Source organism: Fringilla coelebs (genome assembly GCF_963513975.1).
Source record: "Fringilla coelebs genome assembly, chromosome: 3".
NCBI lineage: Eukaryota > Metazoa > Chordata > Aves > Passeriformes > Fringillidae > Fringilla > Fringilla coelebs.
In genome coordinates, this window is record NC_140030.1 from 58,869,347 (window position 1) to 58,894,956 (window position 25,610).

General features: G+C 40.5%; 1 protein-coding gene across 3 annotated transcripts; it reads right to left on the minus strand.

The window, feature by feature from the left end:
- Nucleotides 1-4,629: 4,629 nt before the first annotated feature.
- Nucleotides 4,630-25,558, minus strand: RMND1 (required for meiotic nuclear division 1 homolog). 3 transcript variants are annotated; one of them, XM_084201714.1, is made up of 12 exons: nucleotides 25,444-25,558; nucleotides 22,277-22,791; nucleotides 18,006-18,114; nucleotides 15,009-15,084; nucleotides 14,623-14,662; nucleotides 11,557-11,657; nucleotides 10,196-10,302; nucleotides 8,106-8,170; nucleotides 7,161-7,237; nucleotides 6,032-6,152; nucleotides 5,209-5,325; nucleotides 4,630-4,970 (listed from the first exon to the last, which is right to left on the minus strand). In XM_084201714.1, exons 2-12 carry the CDS (start codon nucleotides 22,775-22,777, stop codon nucleotides 4,938-4,940), a joined length of 1,347 nt encoding a protein of 448 aa, XP_084057840.1. In that variant the 5' UTR covers nucleotides 22,778-22,791; nucleotides 25,444-25,558; the 3' UTR covers nucleotides 4,630-4,937. The 3 variants fall into 3 exon arrangements, with proteins under 3 accessions (XP_084057840.1, XP_084057839.1, XP_084057841.1); XM_084201713.1 differs by lacking the exon at nucleotides 4,630-4,970 and having other exon boundaries at nucleotides 4,990-5,325; XM_084201715.1 differs by lacking the exons at nucleotides 4,630-4,970; nucleotides 5,209-5,325 and having other exon boundaries at nucleotides 6,119-6,189.
- Between the last annotated feature and the right edge of the window lie 52 nt (nucleotides 25,559-25,610).

The following is a 25,610-nucleotide window of genomic DNA, read 5'->3' on the forward strand; positions in this document are numbered from 1 at the left end:
AATACTGCAGTTTCTAATCCTGTTGGATTCAAGGCCTTTTGGAATCTGTAGAAAGATGGCTGTGTTGAGTGTAATGTTTCCAAACTTCAGCCCTTCAGTACTGACCGTCACCTGAGACTTGTCACCTGTGTCGCAGGGAGTGATAAGCATTCACCTGATGAATTTGGGACACTTAACTTATCATTTGGGACACTTAACTTATCAACTTATCAAATTTTACTTTATCTCTTCAGATTTTTGGGTTTGTTTGTTTCATAGGTTACAATCCATGCACCTGAAATTGTAATAAAAATGTATCCATGTCTCATTAAGTGGCATTACTGTGCTTTTAGTTTTTATGTGCTGGCTTTTCGTCCTGAGTTTCTAGAGGTACTTGATTAGGATTTCTTTCCCACTTTTATGACTTTTTGAAAGGACTGTTCAGAATGTTTGAGATTGTGCTCAGATGTGTGTAGCACTTTCTTAGTTAGGTGTGATGCTGTTGATGACAGGATCAGTCCCTAGGTTTTGGGTTTTACTTCAGTCTGCACGTACTTGGATTAGAGGCAGCATTTTGTCTGATAAGATCATATTTTACATTGTAAATGAGCATGTTGCTGATGATATAAGTGTTAATAGGATGACGGAAGTGTCTGCTAATCTGAGTAAAAAGTCACTTGAGCAGTGGGAGGAACTTGATCTAGTCTCAAGTCCTGTAAGTGTGTCTTCTTGGATGAGTTCAGTTGAAATCTGGAGTGGAATAGCAGATTTTTTTATTGCTATAGTCAAAACCTCAACAGCTCTAATGATGTTAATTAGTCTCAAAGTGCTAAGATTTTTTGTGAGTTTTCAAATTTCTCAGCATTTTTGAAAAATAGCAGAGCAGAGTTGCTGTTCTGAAGAGCTCTTTGCTCATTGCTCCCTGCAGCACTGCTGACACACTCCCAGAGGAGTAGAAGCCACAGGAATCTGAGAGTTGCATGTCTAGGCAATGCGTGGGAATTGTTCCCTGAAGGTGTGGGACCCTATTTCACATAGGTACAACTGTAGTAAACCAAGAGTTTTTGCCAATGCTGTAAATCTGTTTTATTAGCACAGCTGCCATTTCTAACACTTCCACTTTGGATTTATGCTGGTGAGAAGGTTTGGTGGCAAGTGTGACAGCTGCAATAGCTTCTTCCTAGAACATTGTACCTCTGAGAGTCTCCAATCTTTTCATCCAGGACTCTGTCCTTCCCCTGTTAGAATTGTGAACATAGTTTGTCCAAGTCTCACCTATCTTTCAGACAGCATTGTAGGAATGTAAAAGTGATCCCTGGGAAAACTGATGTACAGGCCCAGCAGCAATAGTGGAATGGCTCTACTTTTTCTTGCCTTGGCTTCCGTATTCTTCCTTGCCTTGCTGTTGGGATACATTTGTGATAGGTGAGGGGTCATCCCCAAGGAGAGCTGAGCTTTCACATTTTTATTGCCAGTAGGTTTGGTGGTCTGACAGGTGAAGGAGATCCACGGTGTGGGAGCCACCTTTTGTGTAGGGCTGTATGAGGTGAAAGATGAAGAAATGTATCTTTGTTGTTCTGTAGGCTAAGCTGGTTTGCTGGTATTGGGATATTAGGAATTGTTTCTATACCTAGTGAACAAAACTAGTTGAGCAGCTGCAGTTTAGACCAGGGGAAATAATTATAACCATCCTTTTATTAGTACAATGTCCTTTGTTAGTGCAATGTATGTCACTTAAGGAAATAGTTTAACTGTGTGTATAGTTTTTCTTATTAGAAGACTCCTTTCTGTCAGAAATTTTTAGTGTAACCCAACTAACACAGTTCTTGCAGTGCAGATTAGCCATCTATTTCTGCCTTTGGCTTAGTCCAAAATGAGCCTTTTACATGGGCCCTGCCCACTTTTAACAGGTAAAATCAAACATAACCATGTCCTCTTGGCTGGACTAACATTTTTAGGGGAGCTTGCCTATAAAGTTACAGCAATGTATGTATTTGCATGTGCATGCAGGATTCAAACTGCAGTGGTTTCAAAGTGCGTTTTTAATGCCCAAGCAGGTGAAGTGTTCCAGAGGAAGCAGCTCTCAATGACAGAGCTCCAGGGAGGTGTGTATATGCATCCAGCAAGCAGAGCTGATGTGAACAGCACAGCAGAGAGCAGAGATTGACTCTGTAACCATGAGTGCTGTTACCCCAGAAAAACAGGTCTGGAATTGAGTCATAGCTCTCAGCATTCCTTGCTGTTTTACAAATAGCTACTCTTGTGACAACTTCCCAGCAGATGTGCCAAAGAAAATCATGTGTATCCTTTACCTTATGTGACAGAAAAAGCACAGATAGAAGCAGTTTGCACAGTTGGGATCCTTATAAAGACTGGTCTAACAAGGCTCCATACGAACAGATTTTTACCATTCAGTCTTAATTTTTTAAAAAAGGTTAAAATTTCAGAGTTCTGGGTATTTTAGGATTTCTCTCTGGTTTTCTGTGCATATTCTGTGTTCATTGCTATTGCATCTTTTGTTTTTTCCTCAAGTGACCCTTACTGGTTAGAGTAGACCCATTTTGATGAAGACTCAAACTGTGCAAACTGTAACGATGATGGTTGTTTTCAGTTACACTAGGAGAGCATGGGGTGGGTGAGGCAGGCAAAAGATGGGTGTATTCTCACAAATAAGGCAGTTCTGTGTTGCTTCTGGAGCTTGAGTCTCATCCTGCCTGTGCCATAAAACTTCCCCCTGGTCAGGCCATGTGTACATGTGCACAAGCTCCCCAAGGGATCTCTGGCTTGAAGCAGAAACAGGGAGTGCAGGCAGGGAGAGTTTCCCACGTGCTGTGTGGTCGCAGAGGGGCTCTACTCCCTGATATACTGTGCAGTGAAAGCTCAAGTTACGTTCTTGGTGAATTCAATTCTCAGCTTGGTTTTCTACATGTAATATAGCAAGAGGATTCTCTGTAGAGTTAACTGCTAATGCAAAAGCCCCTCGTGCTCGGATGCAGCTGCCAGTGTGTACCCCACAAAAAAAAAGATACAAACTTTTAAAGGTCTTTTAACTGAAGCTTTTCCATTTTTTTTTTAAAACTGTGACTAGCCACTCAATGGAGTAAGCAGGGTTGGGGGATTGGCAAGAAGCACAGTATGACTTTATGCCTGTGATTTTATGTGCCAAGATAAACTGATTTACAGTTTCAAAAGTAACTGCACTTCTTTTGTTTTGAGGTGTTGGTAACTCTTACAGTCCTGAGATTGAATACTTCAGATAATCAAGCCTAGACACTTTATGCTTTTAAAGAACATTTAGGAGTCCTCCAATGACTTTGTTAAAACCACTTTTACTGATGCAGTTGGTCTGCATATTTGCATTTTAGCAATTTAGTTGAAACACTGAAACATTAAATGTGAGATGAATGGGAAGTAATGTCCTTGGGTGTAAGTATTACCTCAAAGCGGGGGAGGGAGAAGCCTGAAAAATATTTGCTGGAAAAATTAGAATTAAAATGTAATTCTCTGTTATTGGAATTAAGTGGTGCTTGGTAAATTTTCCTGCTGCATAAAAGATGTAATGTTCTGTTTCTCAACAACACCGTGTAAGTCACGCTACTGATGCAGAGCAGTTCCACAGTGACAAGTCTTTGTCACCGTGCTGTTCTGACCAATTCACTTCCCTGAGCAGGGTCTGACTGTTCAGACCTTCTCAGCAGTTCAGAGAAGAGGAACTTGAGGTATTCCTCCAGCTACAGTCTGCTCTGATGCCAGTGGAGAAAGCCTCCCCTTAAGAGCAGCGGCTGCTTCTTCAGAGGTGCCCATGGCATTGTATTGTAATTTATGGCAAAAGGATGGGTTTGTAGTCAGGTGTTTTTGCTAGCTGTGCCTGACTTTATTATTATCTCCATTATGTCTGTTTGATGTATTCAACAGGAGTCCAGTATTGCACTCAGAAATAATTCTCTCAGGTGAAGAGAGAACAGTAAGCTACTGCAACTGTAGTTGTATTTTTAGCCAGAATTTAGTCATTATGGCTTGTTAATGATGCTCCAGGAACTTTTAACAGAATCTTTAGGTTCTGTTCCTTATTCAATACACTAGACTAAAGTGAATTTGAAACAGGTGATAAAACAGCAGTTGTGTACCAGTTTCTGAAAATACATTTAGAAAAAGAAGTTGCTTGGAAAAAAAATCCGTTCATCCTTTCAAGAAACATTCCATGGACTAGGAACATACTAAAAATAAAAACCAAGAAACTTTTACCTTAGAGGATAATTAAGACATCTCACCCTATGCTAACCCACTCCTTGCAACTTACACTGATGAAAATCAGATAGCATGATAAAGTGGACAGAGAAATTCTGTGAATCTTTCTTTAGTTTACCATTTTGCTACAGGTCCTTGTGACTTCCAGGGTCAACTGATCCCCCTTCTATATGAATACTAATGTAAAAAAAGAATGAAAGTAGTACTACCTCTCAATAAACCTATTCCTAATCAAGTATACAAACATCACTTTCTGATGGGATGGAACATAACATTAAATATATCTGCCACATCTATTAAAATCATGCCAGAACAAATGGTAATGCCATCTCCAAGCTTGGGACAGTGTTGCAGCTCTCCAAGAGTGAGCTGGTAAACATGAGAGAAAACACCTATCAGAAATACACAAAGTAGCAATTTATTCAGCATCCTTTTAACTGTTCAGGGAGAAAGCAGTAGAGTCTTTCACCAAATAGAGTCAGCACACATGAGATTCATCCATAGGTTAAGCCCTCTCTAACATTATTAGTACAGTGGCTGGGAATAATGTTCACAGACTGATTTGAATTTTTTTTTTATTTGAGCAAAATATTTAGAGATTTATCAGAGACACAATTTCATTATTCTCCAGGAGCATCTGATTGGAATTTTCCAAGTCTTCTCTTTTCTATTGTTTTTTCTGTTTTCTTCTTCCTGAGTTTGTTCTGTCATCAGAAAACTACCCTTGCAAGTTCAAACAAAACCTGTGGAACAGCAAACAGATTGATGTGAATTTTTATTTTATTTAAAAACCTTTAAACCACTTTACACTATAAATCAGATAATCTGAAAAGTAACTGTAGCTGCAATTTGAAAGTTGCAAAGAACAAAGACTAATCCCCGTGTACATCACATTAATACACTAATCTTAATTCTCAAAGTATGAAGTATAGAAATTGCACTTGTCATGATGTCCTTAATATTGCAAAAAGCCCCACCCACCTCTATGGTGATTAATATTACTATCATCCACTCGAGGCGCAGCGCGTGCTTTTCATTCAGGTGATTTCGCATTAGGTCTGTCAGCTCCATGCAGTGCTGGAGCTTTTCATTCATTACCTGCAAGCAATTACAAACATCACACATCTGGACTCCAGAAATGGAATCAGATCACTAAATAGGGAAACATACTCCACAGAACTAGAAAGGGGTTACCACCTCTGCAAAACAGAATAGAAAATTAATAGAACAGAAAATTCTGTAAGACAACATGCACAAGCAACAAGAAACTTCAGTATAAGTGAACCTGTTATTTCAATGGGTTCCCCAAAAGAATATAAATTTAGATAGGCATCTACAGGTATTGGAGTGTTTCTGGGTGATACCTACTCATGAAAACAGTCATAAGCAAAAGAAGATACAGCTTTCTAGAATGCCTCGAAATTAAGTATTTATGATTGTTGTACCACCAGGAGAGGTAGTTTTCATGCTTCTTATTCTGGTTCAGCAGTAAACATTATGTCACCCTTCAAGAACTGATGTGAATGATCATGTCAGTAAGAAGAATCCACTTCTCAGTTCTTCTATTTAAAGCCTTACTTAGTGGTTCAGAAAATAAACAATTCATTTATGTGAGGCAGGTTAACCTAAACCAGGTAAAGGTGCAAGTGGGTAAATAACACCTGGAAAAATGGAGAGTGTATAATACCTTATTATTTATTCCCTTTCTGCAAATAAAGCATATTCACAGAGCAATCTGTGACCCTGCTGAGCCAAAGACAACTGATCTGAGCATGGAAGATTCTCACAACAATAAGACACTCACCTTAACTCTGCGATTAATGTTGAGAAACTGGCAAGTCTTGTCATAAAGCTCTTCCAGTTTTTCTCTATCCCAATAGAAGTCTGGTGTTATTAGCAGGTCTGAGCTCAGATTTATACGGTGTCTAAAAAGAATGGGTACTACTGTAGTTCAGGCTTCCTCTTGGTGAATATAGGAGCAAATATTTACATACAGTTAAATAAGAAAATTTTCCTGTAATTCTACATACAGTATGAAAATAATCCCCTTTTATAGTAAAAATACAATTAGAGCGATTATTTAAAACTGGTCACATCTCCTGAAATTTTTCTGGGAATACTCTACTGGGGAACTCTTTTGAACATTAATGATTTTTTCCTTATGCCATTGCCTCCTCAACCTGTCACCTTCCTTAATTTTCGATACCTGTAGAGAGGTCCCTGACTATGCTGGTGGCTCACTGAAGCAACAATACAGAACTAAATGTGACTGGTACTGCATGCTGGATATGTGTGTGCAGCACACCCATCAGAATCAGGCAATGGTCTAAGCATCGTAAAGGCTGAAAGCTAAAATCTCCTGCCTTCAACATATTGCTAACATAAACCTTTGGATACCTGTCATTGTTGATTACTGATCAGTCCTTCAAGTACCCCAGCATTTAAAACAGGACTTGTTTTTTAATTTTACCTTGGAGATTTTGGTGGGATTTTTTCCTTTTTTTTTTCTTTTTTTTTTTTTTTGAGTGTAAAATGGTCTGTATTGTCAAAGGCCAAATTTCACTTGAGGGAGGAAAAAACGTTAAATACAATGAGTAAGTCAAGAGAAGAACAGAACTCAAAAGATATTTACCAACTCTAGGCTGTAGTTAACAGTTCTACACCTACCTACTAGTTTAAACACGTGTTCCTGGACTCAGGAAAGGAAAAGGGTGTGGTATTTGGTCATTTATGATATACTGCCTGCTTAATGCCTGCAGTTGAAATGCCAGTGTGGGTCCCCTTACTAATGTAAATAGCATACAGACTTCAGTCAAAATAAGGAATTCTCCCACCCTGCTCTATTTAGTGTGTATTCTTCTCTTTGTATACCGCACAATGTAACTTTTACATTCTGTGTAATACAATGTCTTGGGTGTAACCAAATAAGTTACCTTAGTGCGAAGAGTTCTCCAATTTTCTGCATCACATCTGCATGAGAGAGTTTTACTTTCCTTCGTGACTTTAGAATCTGAAAAGTAGAAGTTCTTCACTACTTGATCAAGTAACATGTACTAGCAGTTAAGAAGTCCAGAGTTTTACAGCCTGAAGTATCTTAGAATCTGAATGCATACTGTACTTACGAATATTTTAGTTTTGTTTGCTTAGTGCCTTGCTTCTCTAGCTTTCTAAGAATATCACCGTGCAACTGGTTCATCCAGGCTTCTCAATAAATCACTGAGTATGTCATAGTAGCTACAGAAATACTGGGGCAGTTTCTGTAAGAGATTTCCTGAACAAGAGACGATTTGTTCTTCCTTCCTGCTGTTTTTATTTTAAAGTCATGACAGTGTTCTTTTACTTTGCCACTCCTTAGCCTTTTAATAGACTTTCTCCTTATAACAATCAATGTATTACCATTTATTTCCTTCATATAAAAGTAATAAACCAAACATTTTCTCTTTTGAACCCTACAAATCTCAATTTTATATACAACATTATATGGGCTTTGTACTGTAATTACGTCTCATGAAAAACATTTAAGTAATTTGCTCAAACTCTTCATTATGTTCAAGTCAAAGCACATTATTTTCAGCCCTAGTCAGCACACACTGTGTTTGGCCAGTTTTTAAATGCTGCTTTATCCTGTTGCACATACATTTCACCAGTAGCAAGTGACAGTGGCACATCATAGGAAACATTATTACAATGCAGAGCCCACACTTGCAGCCCTTTAAAGGCTGATGATTTCTTGTCCAACCACTTTGCAGGTGTTCTGAGCTTCTCTACACAGATGGCTTTATGATCAAATGTGTTCAATTGCTTTTTCCCTATCCTCAGCTACTTATGGACTGATTTTTTACAAAACACAGGAGAAAAGGAGGGGAACAAGACCTCACCTCAGGAATTGACTGGATAGATTCCACAAAGTTATCCAATAATGATTCCCAGATAGCTAGCTTCACTGCAACAAAGAGACAACAAAGCAGAAGACTTTGAGAAGTACGTATGCTTTCAAGTAATTCTAATTTTAAATCTGCCAACAGGCTGCTTCAGGACACGTTGATGCTTACAGACATTATTTGCAGGAAGTTACAGTTTGTACTATATAATCACTGTTCATGTACCATGAGCAGATCTGGGCTGAGCACTAACACAGCTCTGCACACAGAACCAGCTTCACCATGAGCACAGCTTTCTTCTCCAAGTGATCAGTTCAGATCCTGGAGAATTTCTGCTTCAGCTCAGAAGTTGTGTGTCCAAGTGCTCTACTGGATGTGTGAGCCCTCTGCAAATGACATTCCAAGGAGGCTAGATAATGAGCTATGCTGGCATCAGGCTGACCGTCATGTGGCACCTCAAGACCCTTCACTGCATTTCTAGTGTCCTGCACAGCTCTCATTCTCCATTTGTGCAGTATTGATGCACTGTGCACCAACCACAGAGTCAGCTTGTATGGACAAACCACCTGTTCCTGTTGAAGCTCAATCCAAACTTGAGCAATCTCCGGCTTTGTTTTTAGGTGAGTGTACTGTTACTGAAGATACAAACTTCTGTTCTGTGGAAGCTTGAGTTCAGCACTGGCATTGGCAACACAAATTCTGCTATGCCTCAGCTTGAACCTAGTAAAATGTTTCTGCAAGATGATAATATAACTTGGGCCTTGTTCTTTAGTCCACAGATTCCCAGACAAGAAAGAAGTAGCAACAGATCAAAAATTAACCCATTCAATCTGAAAAAATTAATCAGGGAAGATTTAATTGTCAAAATGAACTCTTCTATGGTAGTAATCAATAGTATCATCTGGTTAGGACATGGTCAGTAAACCCAATGCTGAGCATTTTACACACTCATCTTTTGAATAAAGGCCTAATCCAAGTCACTGACTTAAATGACTTCAAATTTAGCCCCTGAAAAAACAACAGCCAGTAAGCATTTCATCGGTCAGCTGTTATTTGACAGAGGTTGGTTTCTGCCGTTCATAAATGTGACTAGGGACTATACTTGCATCCTTTATTTCTACTGAACATTATCTCCTGGGAATAAATCCCTTGCTCCCTTTCAGAAGGCACTACTCTTCCATACAGTGCCTTTACGAATAAGAAAACTATAGAGAGCAATATGCCTTTTTCTCAACAGCTCTTCCTTCAACAGTCAAGAACCATTTACTTACACTGCACTCCTGGATGAAATGGTGAAGCACTTTAAAAATGTGCATTCTGTTTCTCTCCTGTGTAAAGATGCACTTCCCCAAAATACTACTGGAATCCTGGAATTTACCCTAAAGGCAGTAGAAGTAGACAGACCAGACTTCCCTTAAAGGCCTTTTTGAGGACAGCCGTACTGCTGCTGGTTCCTAACTCCCACTCCCTCCATCATTCAAGGCTGAAGTAGACAGGTGTTATTTGCTCAAGCAGTAGGATGACTGGTGAACCTGACTTTTCCACAGTGCCTCCCACTGTCTGCTACCATAGCTAATAAGCTTGCAAAACATTATCTGTGACTCTGGTCCACATATGTGTTACTGATACACCTCCCCAGCTGGGAATAGCTGCCCTGTATCACTTCTTTAGCTGGCATCTAGTTTTTTCTGTCAGAGGAAATGATGTCAGTATGAATTACTTAAGATTACTGAGAGGTTTCTAATACTGCACTCTACACTCATTGTTATCCTAGGATAGTTCTCAAAGGTGGGGAACAGGATGCTCAGTTGAATGTCAATCTTTTGCAAAGCATGTTTATCTTTTGCAAAGCATGTTTGTTCAGCTTTAAAAAGATTTCCATTCAATAAAGTAACTCCAATTTACAGAAAACACGGTAAAAGCATTGAAAACAAATCCTCTCAATCTGAAGCACAATCACTCTTTACACAGTTTGTCTAAACCAGATACCAAGTTTTTTCCAGCCTGTCACTGTACAAGTCCCACTTAAAATGACATTTCACAAAATCTGTCGCATAGACTACATAGTATGAACAATATTAACTTACCAGAAAGACAAAGAGCATTTGAAAAGGCAAATTTCTGCAGAACAACTTCATCACTATCCAGCTCAGAATTTAACAAGATTTGTCCTTTATGGAGCTTTGACTGACCTCTGTTAAGACAAGATTGAAGCATCTTCATTGATCAAGCTACCAGCATAGGAATATTTAAAGAATAATTGACAGTGCAAGAAAGGCTGGTTGTTTATTTAGGTAAGGCATGCTATGTCTGTATGGTATCATCCCCATCCTTGCATTTTCAACCCGACATGTTCAACCTGACAATATTCACAACAATTCACTGAAAATTAGTTCCTCAGTCTAAGACAAATATTATGGCCAAATTTTCTAGGTGTAAATGCAAGTGCAGCAAGCTGTGATGGTAACTGTAGCATTGCTGCATACACACAGATTATTCAGAGTAAGGAGGATACTGGCCTCTCTCCTGCTCTTTAGCTCCTCTGTTACTTTTCTGTTTTCATTTTCCGCTGTACTCTTATCAATCTTACTCCCTCCCCACTATAATGTTGCTTTCCTTAAAACCTCTATTGCATAGGGGGCAAGGAGCAAAGAAAAGGGGACAAAGACTTGTTCAATTTTTCATGTCCATCTCACTAGGAAACACACAGAAGCAAAACGGAGCACGTCAAGAATTGCAAATTACACAACTAAATAGTACATGCAGTTTTCAAATGGTCAGGAAAAACCAAACAGCTGTCTCCTTATCAAGTTAGTTTAAATAAGCTGAGCATCATTCATTCAGTTCCTATACAAAGTGTCCTGTCTAGGGGTTGCTTTTGGGTGCTGTTGGAAAATTACAGGTAATATATATAATAATTTTCATTGTGAAGTATTTCTGTAGAGATAAGTTTTTTTCCATTATGAAAAAACATTATTTAACAAGGAAAGGTAACTTGCCAGGTTTATCATTACATAATAATCAAGCTGTAACTTTCCTACTAAATGAAGTATATGCAGAAATTACATCTTTGTATATGAATCTCAAGGACATGGTGAAAGCTTATAGAGAGCATCCTCTTTAAAATCAAACTCATCTCAATAATGCTTATCAGTTTTTATGCTGTGACATACATCGTTTCTGTTTGCGATTGCTGAAGAGTTGTGTGGGCAGAGAGCTTCTTGCTTACAAGATCTATCACATAAGCAAATCACAAAGGCCACTACTTGCAAGTTTACCAAGACAGAAACATTTATCCACTCAGATTTATAGTTTTTTTTCCTTTATTTTACTCATTTGGAAAAAAAGTAAGCACAAGTACATATTTTTACTAGCTGAATTACTTTTTGCTTGAATTTGGTTTAGGTGTCTGTTAGCTTTTATATACAGACCACCTGAAGATACTTACTCTCCTATTCTATAGTTCAGCTCTTCATTCTCCCAATGGACCAGTGCAACTTCGTATGGCTGAATTTCATGCTGCTCTAGCACTCGCATGATATTCTTCATCTAAGAAGGAGACAATTGCAGCAATAGTTACCATGCAGCAAATTATCACTCTGCAAAGAACTTGTATAGGGGCAGGCTGATTAATGCAACCTTCATGCTGAAGTTATTTACCTAACAATGAAGAGGTGCACTAAATAATGAAGTTATTATTAACATAGTTTACTTCTGAAACTAGTTGTGGTTTGAGAAGAATTTGTAGCTATAAACAACTGCAAGGAATCTGGACACATGGAACAGGGTAAGGATTAACCACAGCAGCAGTAAGGGCAACATGGATGTATTCAGTATTATAACAATGAGCTGTACTAGATTTTGGCAGATGTCCGAGTGTGGGAATGAATCTTTCGGAGAAGTACATTAGGTATTTTTTTCTGATAAAATTACTAGTTTGATGCTAAATCAGTAGTCTTGTTTCAGCTACCAGAGGTCAGTTATATTACAGAAACCCTTTACCACTACAAAAATCTGGAAAAATTGTTTCAGCTGCCACATTCATCCCTGTAAGTAGTTAAATGTACACTTTTACTTGCAGAAGTAATCTCACTGCTCCTTTATTCTCCAGCACACTAAAACCTGATGCAGGAAGAAAGAGCCCTTTTCTCTCACAAAACTTTCTCCTCTTGACATTTGACTTAGGATCTCTCATCCTTGTTCCTTTCTATATGCTACAAGGCTCCCCTCAAAAAAATCATCTGCAATTAGAACAAATTCTAAACTAAAAAAAGCACTCACCTATGAGTTTTTAAAAGGCATTTAGCTACACAACAGCCAATAAAAAACCAAACCACAAAACACTTCTGATGCCGAAATTATTTAGAATTCAATCTCCTACTAAGTCATACCTAAAAACGCTCTCCTTTTAAAATAAAAGCTCATAGTTCATCTTTTAGCACAAAACTGTACCCAATAAATTTTTCATAAAGTATATTTTCCAGGTTATGTACTCTAAAAATATCTGTTCGATCACCTGCAAGAGGGATTTTCTTTGCACTGTTAGCTTCCTTCATTGCTTTCAATTTTGGTGATACTATCTATGTAACACAGTAACATTTTTCACTGAGAAAAACCCCCTCAACTGTACAGCTGAAACAGCTCCTTTCATAATCCTGAATTCAATATCAGCATGACTAAGACTTGCCATACAATTCAAGTCTTGTGATAAAAAAGGGTATGAAAACATAGGAAGCATCTGCTCTAAGGCCAGTCACCTCAGCAAAACAGCAGTGTCCAGGAACAGTTCAGCAGTGCAAACCTTACACTGCTTCTAGGCCCAGCATAATTTTATAGAAGGGACTAGCTGTGACACAGTAAAATTGATTAGAAGAGATGTTCTGGAGCCACTAGCTGCAAACTCTCGCTATTACGGGCACTTACGTCACACAGTTTCCTTTTAAATAAAACCTCAGAGCTGGTTTTTCTTTTTGCCCTTGCTATTTTGGTAAGGAAGCTGCTGTGCAACCTTCCTACTCAGGTATTTGAAATTGCTATTTTGTATTTTAAGTTTCTTTTTGTGATAGTCTGTATTTGTTACCTCTTCTGTTAAATGTCTTTTAATTTACAATATATTTTTTTCTCCTGCTAGTAATTTTGGGGTACTTTTGTCCATTTGCAGTGACACTCTACACTCTGTTTTACTGAATTACTTTCAGTTTCTGTTCTACAGACTAGTTTGGGGTTTTTCTCCTTTCATTTCAGTTCATTAAAGCATGTCCATAAAAATACTTCCTGTATTTGAGCAAATAGTTTGGCAGTTAAAGCTTTGACTATGATTTCAATAAACAGAAAGAGGCATTTTCTTCCTCTTTTACAAATAAAGCTAGCAAGGGACCAACTACTGATACTAGTATTGATGAGGAAAACAAGGTATCAAATTTTCAAAGGTATTTAAGCTTGTACAACAAAAGGAGAATTTTCAGAGTACTCTGGTGGGCTAAGGTGTTCAACTCAAAGTTCATCAGGAGTTAAAGCACCTGGTCTTCAGTAATATTTGTGAATCAGTAGTGTAGTTACAGCCATAGCATCCAAACAGGCAAGGGAAAACTGGTATCTTTTTGTAGGACACCTGATACACTGACACCCCCCAAAACAGACAAGAAATTAGGAACATTTCAGTTCTGAAATGGAAGAACTGAACTTGAATCCAGAAATTGTTCACATCTGGAAACAACTTCTCTGTGCTTTCATTTACCCCAATGAAAATCCTCCTGTGAACTTCTATGAATCTCAGTATTCTCTATTTAACACACCATTTAATTTCACATAGTCTGTCTACAGATAAGGTCAATACTTTTTGTATCTAGAATCCAGTTTAACCACAGTAATAAAAATACATTTAAAATATTAAATAACTATAAATGTATTCATTAGAATAGATATGCTTCTGGCATACCCTTCTAGATCAGCAAAGACGACCAAAATATAATATGTCAGCAACATATTTAATAATTATACCAATCAATAAAAAACTTCCTTCAGGAAAACTACTGGCTGGTAAAAACACAGAACAGTATTAATAAGTTGCTTATAATTCTTTTTTTTTTCCTTTCAAAGTTGTACAAACATAATTCTTTAATAACTGACTTAAAATGGAATAGAATGGAATAATCCTTTTCTTCTAACATATTTTCTGTTACATTAGTGCCTTCCAAACAATCATTCACAGGTAGATTTTTCTGATCTACTTTTTCAGGATGTAGAACTGCAAGAATATTCTTTTTGTCAGTCTCACTAAATTAAGGTTTCAGATTTTTGTCTTAAGTAGATGAATTTCAAAGGTGATGTATCAGCAGCCCACACACTTGAGGGCAGTAGCAGGCAAGAACCTGCACTCATTGGAGAATAATCAATCAGGTTTTTTTCCTTCACAGAAAGATCAATCTCCCAGACAAACCTCTAGCATGCTGAGCTTTGTGAGACTGACAAAACAGCTGCTTATGCAGTTTTAACCAAGTTTCACTTTACTTACACTTTTCTCTTCCACATTCCAAAATACAACAGCCCCTTCCCTGTGAATTCAAGGAAAAACTGAGTGTAATCATACTGTTTTAAATGTATTTTAATGGAATACTCAAATCGTACAGTGGCAATTTTTGTCATTGTGAATCAAGAAACTTAAAACTATCTTCACAGAAATTACATACTAGTTGCTTTTTAACCATACTTCAATGAAAAACCATGAGAAGTGTTTTTCAATCATTTAAATAATTCTGATTTTTTTAAAAATCATTCTGACTGGACAGTTATTCCTTGAGTTTCATGAGATAATATGATGCAAGATCTACCAAGCTGCACTACTTCCTTCACACCATTACTATTCATGACATAATATATTGAGCATGATTTATTGCTTACCTGAAGAAAAAAATCATGCCGGGATCATCTTCTTTTGCAGATTTCTCAGTACTAACCACCAAAACATTTGCAGCATCTGGTTTGAAATAAGTAAAAAAATTAGAATATTTAGTCAAACTTTTAAACATGACAGCTGATAGCTGTAAGCATGTAATTCAACAGTTGCATACTAACACATCAGCCAGTTCCACATTTTATTTTTCTGAGAGAAATGCTTGCCAGGGACCAACTACAATATCAAACTACACTGCTTCTCTGAACTAGAGAACACATTCTAGACTGACTGGGCCTCTGCTGGGAACCTCACCAGAATCTTCAGCAATGAAAGACAGTGGCCTTGAAGAACAAAAGACTTAGGAGAAGACTAATGCAGACATTGTAAATAACCAGGAACAGAACACCGAAATGGACATACAATGTGAGAGAACTGTGGAAGTTTTGCACAGTTGCAGAGAAATTACCAGTCAAATCTGCTTGCCTGGAAGCTCTTCATTTCTACACACTAAAGGATTAATCTGCACTCAAAACGTGCTGACTTTGCTTTGCCAGTCAGAAACTTGAAAGAGTGTACCCCCAAGACAGGAGAGCCTACACCTGCATTTCCCTGCACATCAGAAGTGTGCTTTTGAAACAAATCTTCCACCCACTCTCCCTTACCACACTTCTGATGTGCACTGCACAACAGTACATAAAATGTGAGGGCTTTTGCATTAAATTAAAATGAAAGAGAAGCTCAGAAAAATGCTCCTGTGGTACTCCAACCACTAAATGGGGCATTTGTTACAAAGGGTGAGACCAGAGCTAGTCCAAGTAGAATATTCCCAAATTTACAAAATGTGGTTCCTGGGTTCTCAAAACAGGGGTTTGATTCTTCTTCTACAATTCTTCTCCACTGTGCCACTCACTAATACAGATGGAGTTTTAGAAGTCCTGATGTGGTTTCAAACCAGCATGACTTGTTTTGTTGCAGCAATCGTGGAAGCTATACCAGGAAAGCCCACTATTTCTATTTCAAGTGAGACTTCACAAAGATTTTGCAGGGCCTAACAGCTAAGCCTTAAAAATTTAAATGCCTTTTCAGGAAAATCACAAGTCAAGTGATGGAGTATCAAGGTAGTTACTTCTGCCTGTGTACAAATTCTACCTTCTGCTTTACTGCTCAGGCCATAGAGGGTAGGTAGACTGAGGCAGCAGAGAGACATGACCAAGTACCAGATACACTTTTGCTAATATCTGAACTGGGACCACACAGTTGGTCTGAATGAGCCCTTAAAGACTTTTCTTCCACTTGCTAGTCCAGTTCAGAAACACATAACTGGATGAATAACTAGAGCAATTTTAGGTGTGAAGCTTGAGTTCATAATGGAAGTAACATTTGTCTACATTTTCTCATTTGCATTTTCAAATACCAGCCATATCTTTATTTATCCACTCCAGCCAAAACACACACAATTGAAGAGAATTTGGTCTACTTTAAGTGGAGGTGCAGGATCTGCCTCTAAAATGTTTTTAAAGAGGTCAAAACCAAGAATAATGCTTTGGAAAAACATTACAAAGCAACAAATTCACACCATAACTGCTGTTTTAGATTTCTGCTATGCAGAAATATTTAAAAAAATTATTTTCCCAAATTCAGTGTTTGGCTTGGCAACCAATCACTGCCACATGCACATGCCAACCATCACAACACTTCAGATCTGCTGGCACAATCCAATATCCTTTCATCATTACTTCCTCCAAACCTTTGATAAACAGTACTCATTAGTCAAAAACGCCATGAAGAAATAAAAGAAATTGGCAAAACTGACACTCCCAGGGTAAAATAACATCAACAGTAACATTTAATTCACAGTCATGCTGGGGGTTGTACAAAGTTTCTATCCCAAAGCTGTGAAACCAGAGTTAGTTTTAATACAAAGAAACTACAAAGGAACATGAAGCCTATATTCTAGTGGGTATTGTCTTTCATGCTCATCTTTCTGAACAAGACAATCATTAGTAAGTGTCATGCTTGAAAAAGACCCACTGGAGTATTACTGCACTTAGATTATTATTTGAGAGGCAGACAGGCTCCTGATAACCCCTTCTGAAATGCCCATGAACTGCCAGTGCTTCTCCTAGCTTCATATAATCTGTTCTTTCAAAGGGAGAAGAAAAGGTATTCTACTACTGACATATGAAAATCCCAGCTGTTCCAGGGGTAAGGTTCCTTAAGCTAAAATAAGATCAATTTGTTTTTCTTTTGTAGTATACTGCAGCTATTTCCAAGCCATACTTTCCCAGGTCTCCAGAAATATTTTGTACAGGAAACAGAATCAATTATTTTGCTGAAGCCTACCTAAGTGTAGCATTCAGCAATTGCCAGGATATACCTGATCCAATAAAGAAGTATCAACAGCACTCTCTTTACTAGAACTAAACACTTATGTGTGTATCTTTTTTATTTCACTTTGTCAGCAAGATTCTCTCTTGCATGCCTTCCTCTCCAGCTCTGATTTTTTTTTTAATTTATTAAGAGAAATCTAGGTACAGAAAGAAGATACAACACTTCAAACTACAGAACTGTTTTGACAGCTTATGTACCGCACTTGAAAAATTTGTGCACTTTCACTACTGAAAGATTAATTAAAATAAAACATTCAAAAACTAATACTTAGTTAGTGAATTTCTGCAGAAATTCTCTATATCAGTCGATTTCCAAAGTTTTTTCTCATGCATGCATGTAATTTTTCTATACTTCTAATGTAATTGTAATGTTGGGAAAAATTATCAAGAGGGTAAGAGCAAGAGCTACTCATGCTGCTATTCTGAAAGGTTTTGTTGTGGGGACTTTTAGGCAAATAGAATCTTTAAGCAAAGCAATAATTTTACAGGCAGTATGATATATTCCAGGATATTATCAGAATAAGAATACATAAAGTTACAAAAATTATATCCCTCACCCATATTTTATTTCCCCAGATATAACATTGCATTTAATATGTTTCAAAAATCTACCTCTAGGCAAACTTGTTATTTCAACATATCCATGTGAAGTCAGGTCATGACACAGATTACCAAGATGATATTCATCTGCTGTTGCAAAGGCTGTGCACTGCATCAGATTCTGCGCCAAAGGAACAGAGATTTGTGTTAGGGCAATGCTGAAGCAAGATGGTAATAAGACAACTGTTTGTCTCAAATTTATTAAGAGAGTGACAATTTTCATTTATGCCCTGTTCTGTGGTATCATTGCCATGATTTCTACCTGGTGTACATATACTAGCAAAGAGTACTTGCTCCTAGTTAAGTGAGAAAGCAAATCACATACTGAGAACAAGTCAGGTGGCATGAGTGAAGTCACAACAAAAAACTCTATGGCAGAGCCTCAAAGACAAGCCTTCTTCCCTGAAAGCAAATCAAATACTTGAACAGTAGAGCTGCACTTGCTGCTGCTCTCCCATCCCATGGCTTATGACATACTTGGCTGACCACTGAAACCAGAGGCAGTATGCCCCCGATAGAATAAAAACACTGCATTTTAAAGATAAATGCAGTTTAACTAGCCCAGTGTGTTTATCAAGCAGAAGCTCCAAACACAAACACCGTGTTCTGCCATGCACCAAGCTACTGCCAGGGCTGAGCCACTGCAGCACAGAAAGTCACCGACCTTCCGGGCCAGCTGCAGGTGCTGCACATCTACAGCGTCTCTCCCTGCCTGAGCTGCATCCTGCACTAACAGCAGGTCTCCCCTGACACCACAGTGGGACAGTACACATGGCCAGCTTGTCCTGATATCCCACAATCTTAAACAACTAAAATGTCATATTCGAAGAAGTAAATGGAAAAATGATGCTAACTTGCAAGGAGATGTGAGATTTTCTTGATTAATCAAACAAATCACAATAAACTGATTTGCAAATTCTACTACTTGTCTGAAGTGTATTTCTTTGTTCTGATACCATGTATGACCTACAAAATTGTTTTTCAGTACAATGTAGTGGAAAACATCCAGAAAGCAATGTCTCACTGTGGATCAGTCACTTCCCAGCTTTTTGTAACTAATACAAATGGGGATGTAACTAACAACAAATGAACAAAAGAACTGTGCTCATCTGCAGGCATTTTGGTCGACAATACACTTCAACCTAAAATCCAAGTTACATTCTTGCAACACTCATACACTGTCAAACAGCAAGGCTTCAAGAGGGGCTCTGCTCCCTGCATGGGGCTTGTCACCAATCATTACAATCACCACCTAACATTTGAACTCTTCTTTTTTAATATCAACATTCTACTGTCACATCCAAAGCTTTGCTTACACATAATCTTAATTCAGCAACCATTAGCAGAAAATAAGCTTTCAAAGTAATTATAATATTCAGAGAGCAATTTTGTACGCATATTCCCACAACTGTGCTAGAAGGTTGAAGTAACAGTGGAACAGAACTCTGCTTTCAGTTCCCTTTAAGTATTGAGTTTCATTATCAGAATTTTAACTGTATAAATCCATTCTCAATCATTAAATCGCCAGTGCCAATTATACATCTGAATCTGAAGATTCTTCCAAAAAAAAAAACTCCTGTTATGGTAAGTACACATGTTCTGCCATGAAACTCTTCTGTCAAGAGTTAAGGGAGCAAATTCTCATCTCTCAATCTGAAAACCTCTATCCTGCTCTGTGTTTCCCACAGTTTATTACTGATTCTTCATTTCAAGGCACTACAGGATTGACTTTCTGTCTTACAGCTGCAATTTTAGTTTCAATGGCTACATTTCTCATTTAGTTACAACCAGAGGTTTTCCACTAAGCTACATGCCTGAAATAGCATTTTGGATATGAACAACTTTTTGGGTTTGGGGATTTTTTTTACAAGGTACTGTTTCACTCACATATTTACAAGAATCTTGTTTGATAGAGAACATTCAGCTCAGACATAATTTTTGATTAAGACACCTAAAATACGTGTCCATGGGTGCTGGTGGAGATACAGACAAAAAATCTACTCTAATCAGTGACTCAGTTAATCCTAAAATAGATGTGTTAAATGGCTGATCAACCGTAATGCCATGTTTTCTGCTACAACACTTTCACCTGCAAACTTCAAAAATCCCAGAATACAGCACCTGTACTGGTGCTAGAAAGGAACTCGAGCTACTCACCCCCTTCTCCTTTCTGCCTATGGCATTATTGACATTCTATTCAGAGCAGCACACAGGATGGCTGCTCCTAAGGACAGCCAAGTATGTTGGCAACTCATTTTCTGTATCATCATGCCCCCAGTAACTGTACAGGCTCATGGAATCATAACTCCCCTTAGTCCATCTCTTCCACTTTAAGCATACAAAAAATTTTAAGAAAGAAAACCTATAGGATGAACTTTAGTCCTCGAATCACCACAGGAATCAATCTTTATCTAAAGTGTAGTAAATACTGTGTCTATGCCTGAATTTCAAACTATTTCTATGCTAGATGGCTGTAGCATTAAGAGTTAGCTCAGAGGCTTTTCCTGCCATCAGATCGTACCAGGTTATCCAAGCAGTGGTACCACTCACTGATGGACTGACTAAACCACTTAACTGCTTCCAAGGATATCCTCTATCTATCCTGAAAAACTGGTCATACAACAGTTTACCACTGCTGGTGCCCTGCACTCTGCCTGTAAAACACGTGAAGACCAGTGCTGGGGAGGACAGGAAGGACCTCATTCACCAAGTGCTCTGCAAAAGAAAGGTGTCAGCTGTCAGGCCCTCCCAGAGGGAAAACACCACCGATCCGATCCTCCGGGTTCTTGAACTGAGAACCTCAGGAATGGGCCTGCAACTGCTGTCTCCGGAGCAGGAGAAAATGGGAAGGAGATGTCCCTAAGGCAGTGGCCTTGGTGCCAGGGCCTGCTACACTATAGGTAACTTCGGCCCAGCATTTTGCCATGCAAAAGCCTCCACAGGAAGTATATTATTATTTCAGTGCATCAGATGGTATTTTCTCCATTTCTTCACAATGGAAAAAGTTAAAAATAGCACTGCACATTGCTTGCACATATATATGAAATATCAAACAAAGAAACTGTTTGCATTCTATGCTGTCATTTAAAAGCGTCAAAAATGTTGTCACTTCACCCAAACCCAGGAAGAATCAAACTCTGAATGTAATGTTATACCATGGTTAAAAAGCTGGAAGCATTACATAGTGTTCCAGGACTAATATTTCTCACTTTCCTCTTTGAAAGCAACATGAAAATATTAGTGGGAACTAAATTATTTATAACTACCTCTTTATGTTACACTATGGCATGCACCTGTTTATCACACAAAATACTTATCATAAGCTTAGATATGAGAAGGCAAGCACTAAAACTTTTCTCTGCTCACATTCAGTAGATCATGTAAGAGATATATTCTGCAATGTGGAAACTATTTCTGAAGACACAGTACTTGTAGCAGTCTCACCTATGATACTATTTTACTAACAATACCCCAAAACTCAGTTGTTTTAGCCTGACGAGAACAGTAACACATCTGACACCAGGATTCACAATGGGAATCCTATATTCAAGTGTATTTAAGGCCTAGCCTGGCTAAGAGCTATCTTAAGGAGCTATGGCTACAAATATGCACTGTTCTTCCTCATTGGACCTCACTGTATCTAAAACAGACTGTTGTTGCATTTCCTCTGTAGACGTCAGAGTCTGATAACCAAGGTGCTATTTCTACACATGGAATGATCTCTCAGGTAACACAGGCTACACTTGCACATTCATTACCCATCTGAAACTTTATGTGAATGTAAGCTTTACACTATTTACTTCACTTTTATTTCTATTACTATACTTTTATTTCTATACTAGTCACTTTTATTTCTATACTATTTACACACTTTTAAGGTATCTTAAAACTGGGTAGATCTGGATAAGCGAGCTGTAGAGAAAATTAAATTATTCTGACAGCTAGACTTTGTTTCTCAATAGAAAATGTCATTTGAAAGCACTGGTCGTAACTATTTTAATGCACTTCACCTTTCCCCTTTATAATAACCACTCATCTTCCCTCCACTTTTGTTAACACATTGCAAGTAAACTTCTATTTTACCTACAAAATACCAGACATGCCAATTTTATATCAAGCTTACTTCTATTTCCAAAGCTCCAGCACTAGTGTAAATAATGAAGTCCTTCTCACCAAATAATTACGTTAATTTCATTAAAATGTTCATCTAAACCCAAATCTGAATGGAAATTAAACTGATGCACTTCCTTAATGTCACACAGACTATAAATGTTATACCTCACCTCCATGTCTGAGAGTGGCAGGTTCGTTCTGGATGGCTGCTTGGTCCTCGGTGCCTTTGGTGGCCTCTTAACTGGCTGGTTACTGGCTTTGGGGACAGTTTTACCAGCTGATACAACTGCATAAAATCTTGATGATGTGTTCCTAAGCTTTTTGATCCACTCTGTATTAAGCCTGTAGTTTTCCATCATCGTCACCCCCAAACATCTCCAGGATGAGAAAAAACCCTCCCCATTCTGATAATAAACATTTCTTTCCAAAGTGGACAGAAATCCTTGGAGAAAATGCTGATTCCAGACTTGCACACATTGACTTGTCAACCAAGGGAAGGCAGATTTCAGTGCATACAAATCCCAAGACTTTGCTGCTCTGTGAGCTGCTCTTTCAACTTCATTATCCAGCTTAAATAGTAGACATCCAGTTTTGTTAAAGCTTTGGCATTGGCATATTGTTGTTAAAGCGTGGAAAGATCTCATCTGAAGGTGCAGAAGTTTCAGTCTCATTTCTTCCCTCTGAACTGTATTTAAAACAAACAAACAAAATCATCCATCAACATTTCAGAAAGAAATAACACTATTTCCCTCTTATCTAAAAGGTGGTCCATACTACTCTTGCATGTGTTAGTACTCCTCAGCATATGACATTGGTGGAATAAAAATTTTTTTTGATCCTATGGAAACACTCCAAGATCAAAACACATCTGTGTGCTTGCAACAAGTGGTGAAAAAATAGACCTGGTTGCTGTTTCAATATGCAAGAGGGCATCTTTTCCTTTGGCTGCTCATTCTGTGCAGCAGCCTGCACTTTCAGTAACTCCACTGCTTGTGAGCAAGCAAGCACACATGTTAAAGAGAACATCAGACGCTGTGAATCACTGTGATATATAATAAAACCAATTAGATTACTACGTGGTTGTATGGGAATGTCACCTGCAGAACACACACGCTGCTCAGCCTCAGCTCCAGCTGCTGTACCATGAACAGCCGAGCACAGATCCAGCCCCAGCCATCTGTCCTGACCACAGGACAGAGAATGGAGCCGACTCACAGCCTTGCTCCTGCCAGTACATCCTGGTGCTACAGGGACCACCAGGCCTGCCTGCAGAGCCACCCTGCAGCCTGAAACACAACAATGTCCTTATGCTGGCAGCTCAGACTAAGAGCAACCCTTCTATATTTGCACTACATTGTGTGAGCTAATAAAATAAAAATATTCACAGACTCAATACCGCAGTGGATGTGTTTGATTTGCTGAAAAAACTCAGTGACAAGGCCCTACCCTCATCTGGTTTTCCTAAGAACATTTCCCTTATGACACAAAATCCATCCTCAGCAAGTTATAAACAAAAAGTCATTAAGCTGCCTAGCTCAAAAAACTGCCCATTTTAGAATATTTTTCAAAAACTGAAGGAGGATCTTCAACATTAAAAATACATATAACATAATAGTTCAAATAAACATTTTATTTAAAGAGCAAATCATAGTGTGTGCTGTGGAACAAGCCCTCCATCCTGACAAGGATACCTAAATGAACTGGGTTTAACTTTGTACCTTTACATACTCTCCACTTGTACCTTTTTGCCCAATTTAGAAGCCTGTTACTGGAATACTCACTGGGATAAAATATAATTTTAAATTTGTTCTGTATTTAAAGAGCAACATTGTCCAGGACAAGGCATATTTACCTTTTTAAATGCCCGATACCTCCTGGATAAAAAAAGAGCCGAGAGAAACTCAGCAACTGTAACCCAGGTGGTGGAGAGCGGGGGCAAGGGGTAAAGTCTCCAGCAGTGTGTGGTAAGTGGCAGAAAGAGAATTAAAATGGTTTTGTTGGCGTTCCTAGCCAACAAAACCTCATCCCGGATCAATAATGCCAGCAATGATTTTTCAACTGTACAGGCTTACAGTAAGTTGCAAGGAAAGAGATCAAATAGACCAAATTCCATCGAGGGGCCTGAAAGTCAGACCTGGGGCACCAGAGGCACCAAGCCAGTAGGAGCGGAACACAGCAATCCAAGAAGAAAGCGGGACGAAGGGCGACCACAACAGGGCAGGAGGCGCCACCTCCGAGCAGCAGGCACGGAATTGGGATTTATTTTCCAACGTCTCTTCAGCACACGGCACGCTTTAGCCACGCCTGCTGCGTCCCCGGCCGGGAGGCACGGCTTGCTGCGGCACAGCCACCAACACAGATGGACAGGGCGGACCCGCTCCGCCGGCGGGCTGACCGGACCGGCACAGACCGGCCCGCGAGCTCCGCCCGGCCCACGCAGTCCGGATGCCTCCAGACTGCCCCCGGGGCCCGCCAGCCCCGGATGCCGGGGACACTCCGCCCCTTCCCGGCCCCCCCGTCCTTCGCTCCAAGGCAAACAGCGCCCGCACCGCCGCGGCAGCGCCCTGCGGCAAGCGCGGGGGAAGGGAGCCAGGGCCGCCAGGGCTCCGCTCCTATTGGCTGCGTGCCGGGGGGTGGGGGCGGGCACAGCGCGCAGCAAGCCGACCAATCGGAAGGCGAAGCCGCCCCGCCCGCCCGGGCCGAGCAAGGCCGCCGGGGCCGCCCCCGCGACTCACGGGCGCCCCTGGCGGGCGCGGAAGGCAGCGCCGCCAGCACGCGGGGGGCCGGGCCCCCCCACCCCCGGCCCGCGGCCTCCACCGCTGCTGCGTCACCCCCGAGCAGCGACGCCTGACCACGGGGGGTAGCGGGGCGGCCGCCCGGCAGCCGCCCCGCTCCGGCCGCCACAGGCGCATCCTGGGGTGGGGGGAGGCACGGGGCTGGGCATCTCCCCTCACACCCACAGACGGAGCGCTTGCCCCGAAACTGCGCCCTCCTCGCGAGGAACGTAGCGCGGCCCTCGCAGTCGCGACAGGACCGGAGCTGGCGAAAAGGGCGGGCGACGCCGCCTCGGCTCGCTCACACCCCTCCCGCGGGCGCTGCGGCAGGCCCCGCCGCCCCGGGATTGTCCCAGGAGGGGCTGCGCCCCGCTCCCCTGCCGCAGTGCGGGCTGCGCCGCAGCTCCGGCCGGCGCGCGAGGCCGCCAAGGGCACCCGCTGCGCCGCCGGCCCGGCCCGGCCCCCCTTCCCCTCCCTTCCCCCGCCCCGCGCGCGCGCCCGCCGCCGCCGCCGCGGCGGGAGGGGCGAGGCGGTTCCCGCCGCCGCCGCGCGCCAGCACTGACCTGGGGGAGGGGGCGCGCCGCTCTCCGCCGCGCGAGCCGCGGCCCCGCCCACCGCCCGCCGGGCCCCGCCAGGGCGCGCGGGCCGACACGCCCCGCCCGTCCGTCGCCGCGCGGCGGGGCGCGGCCCGCGCGCCAATAACGTCCGGCTGCCGCTCGGGGCCGCTTCC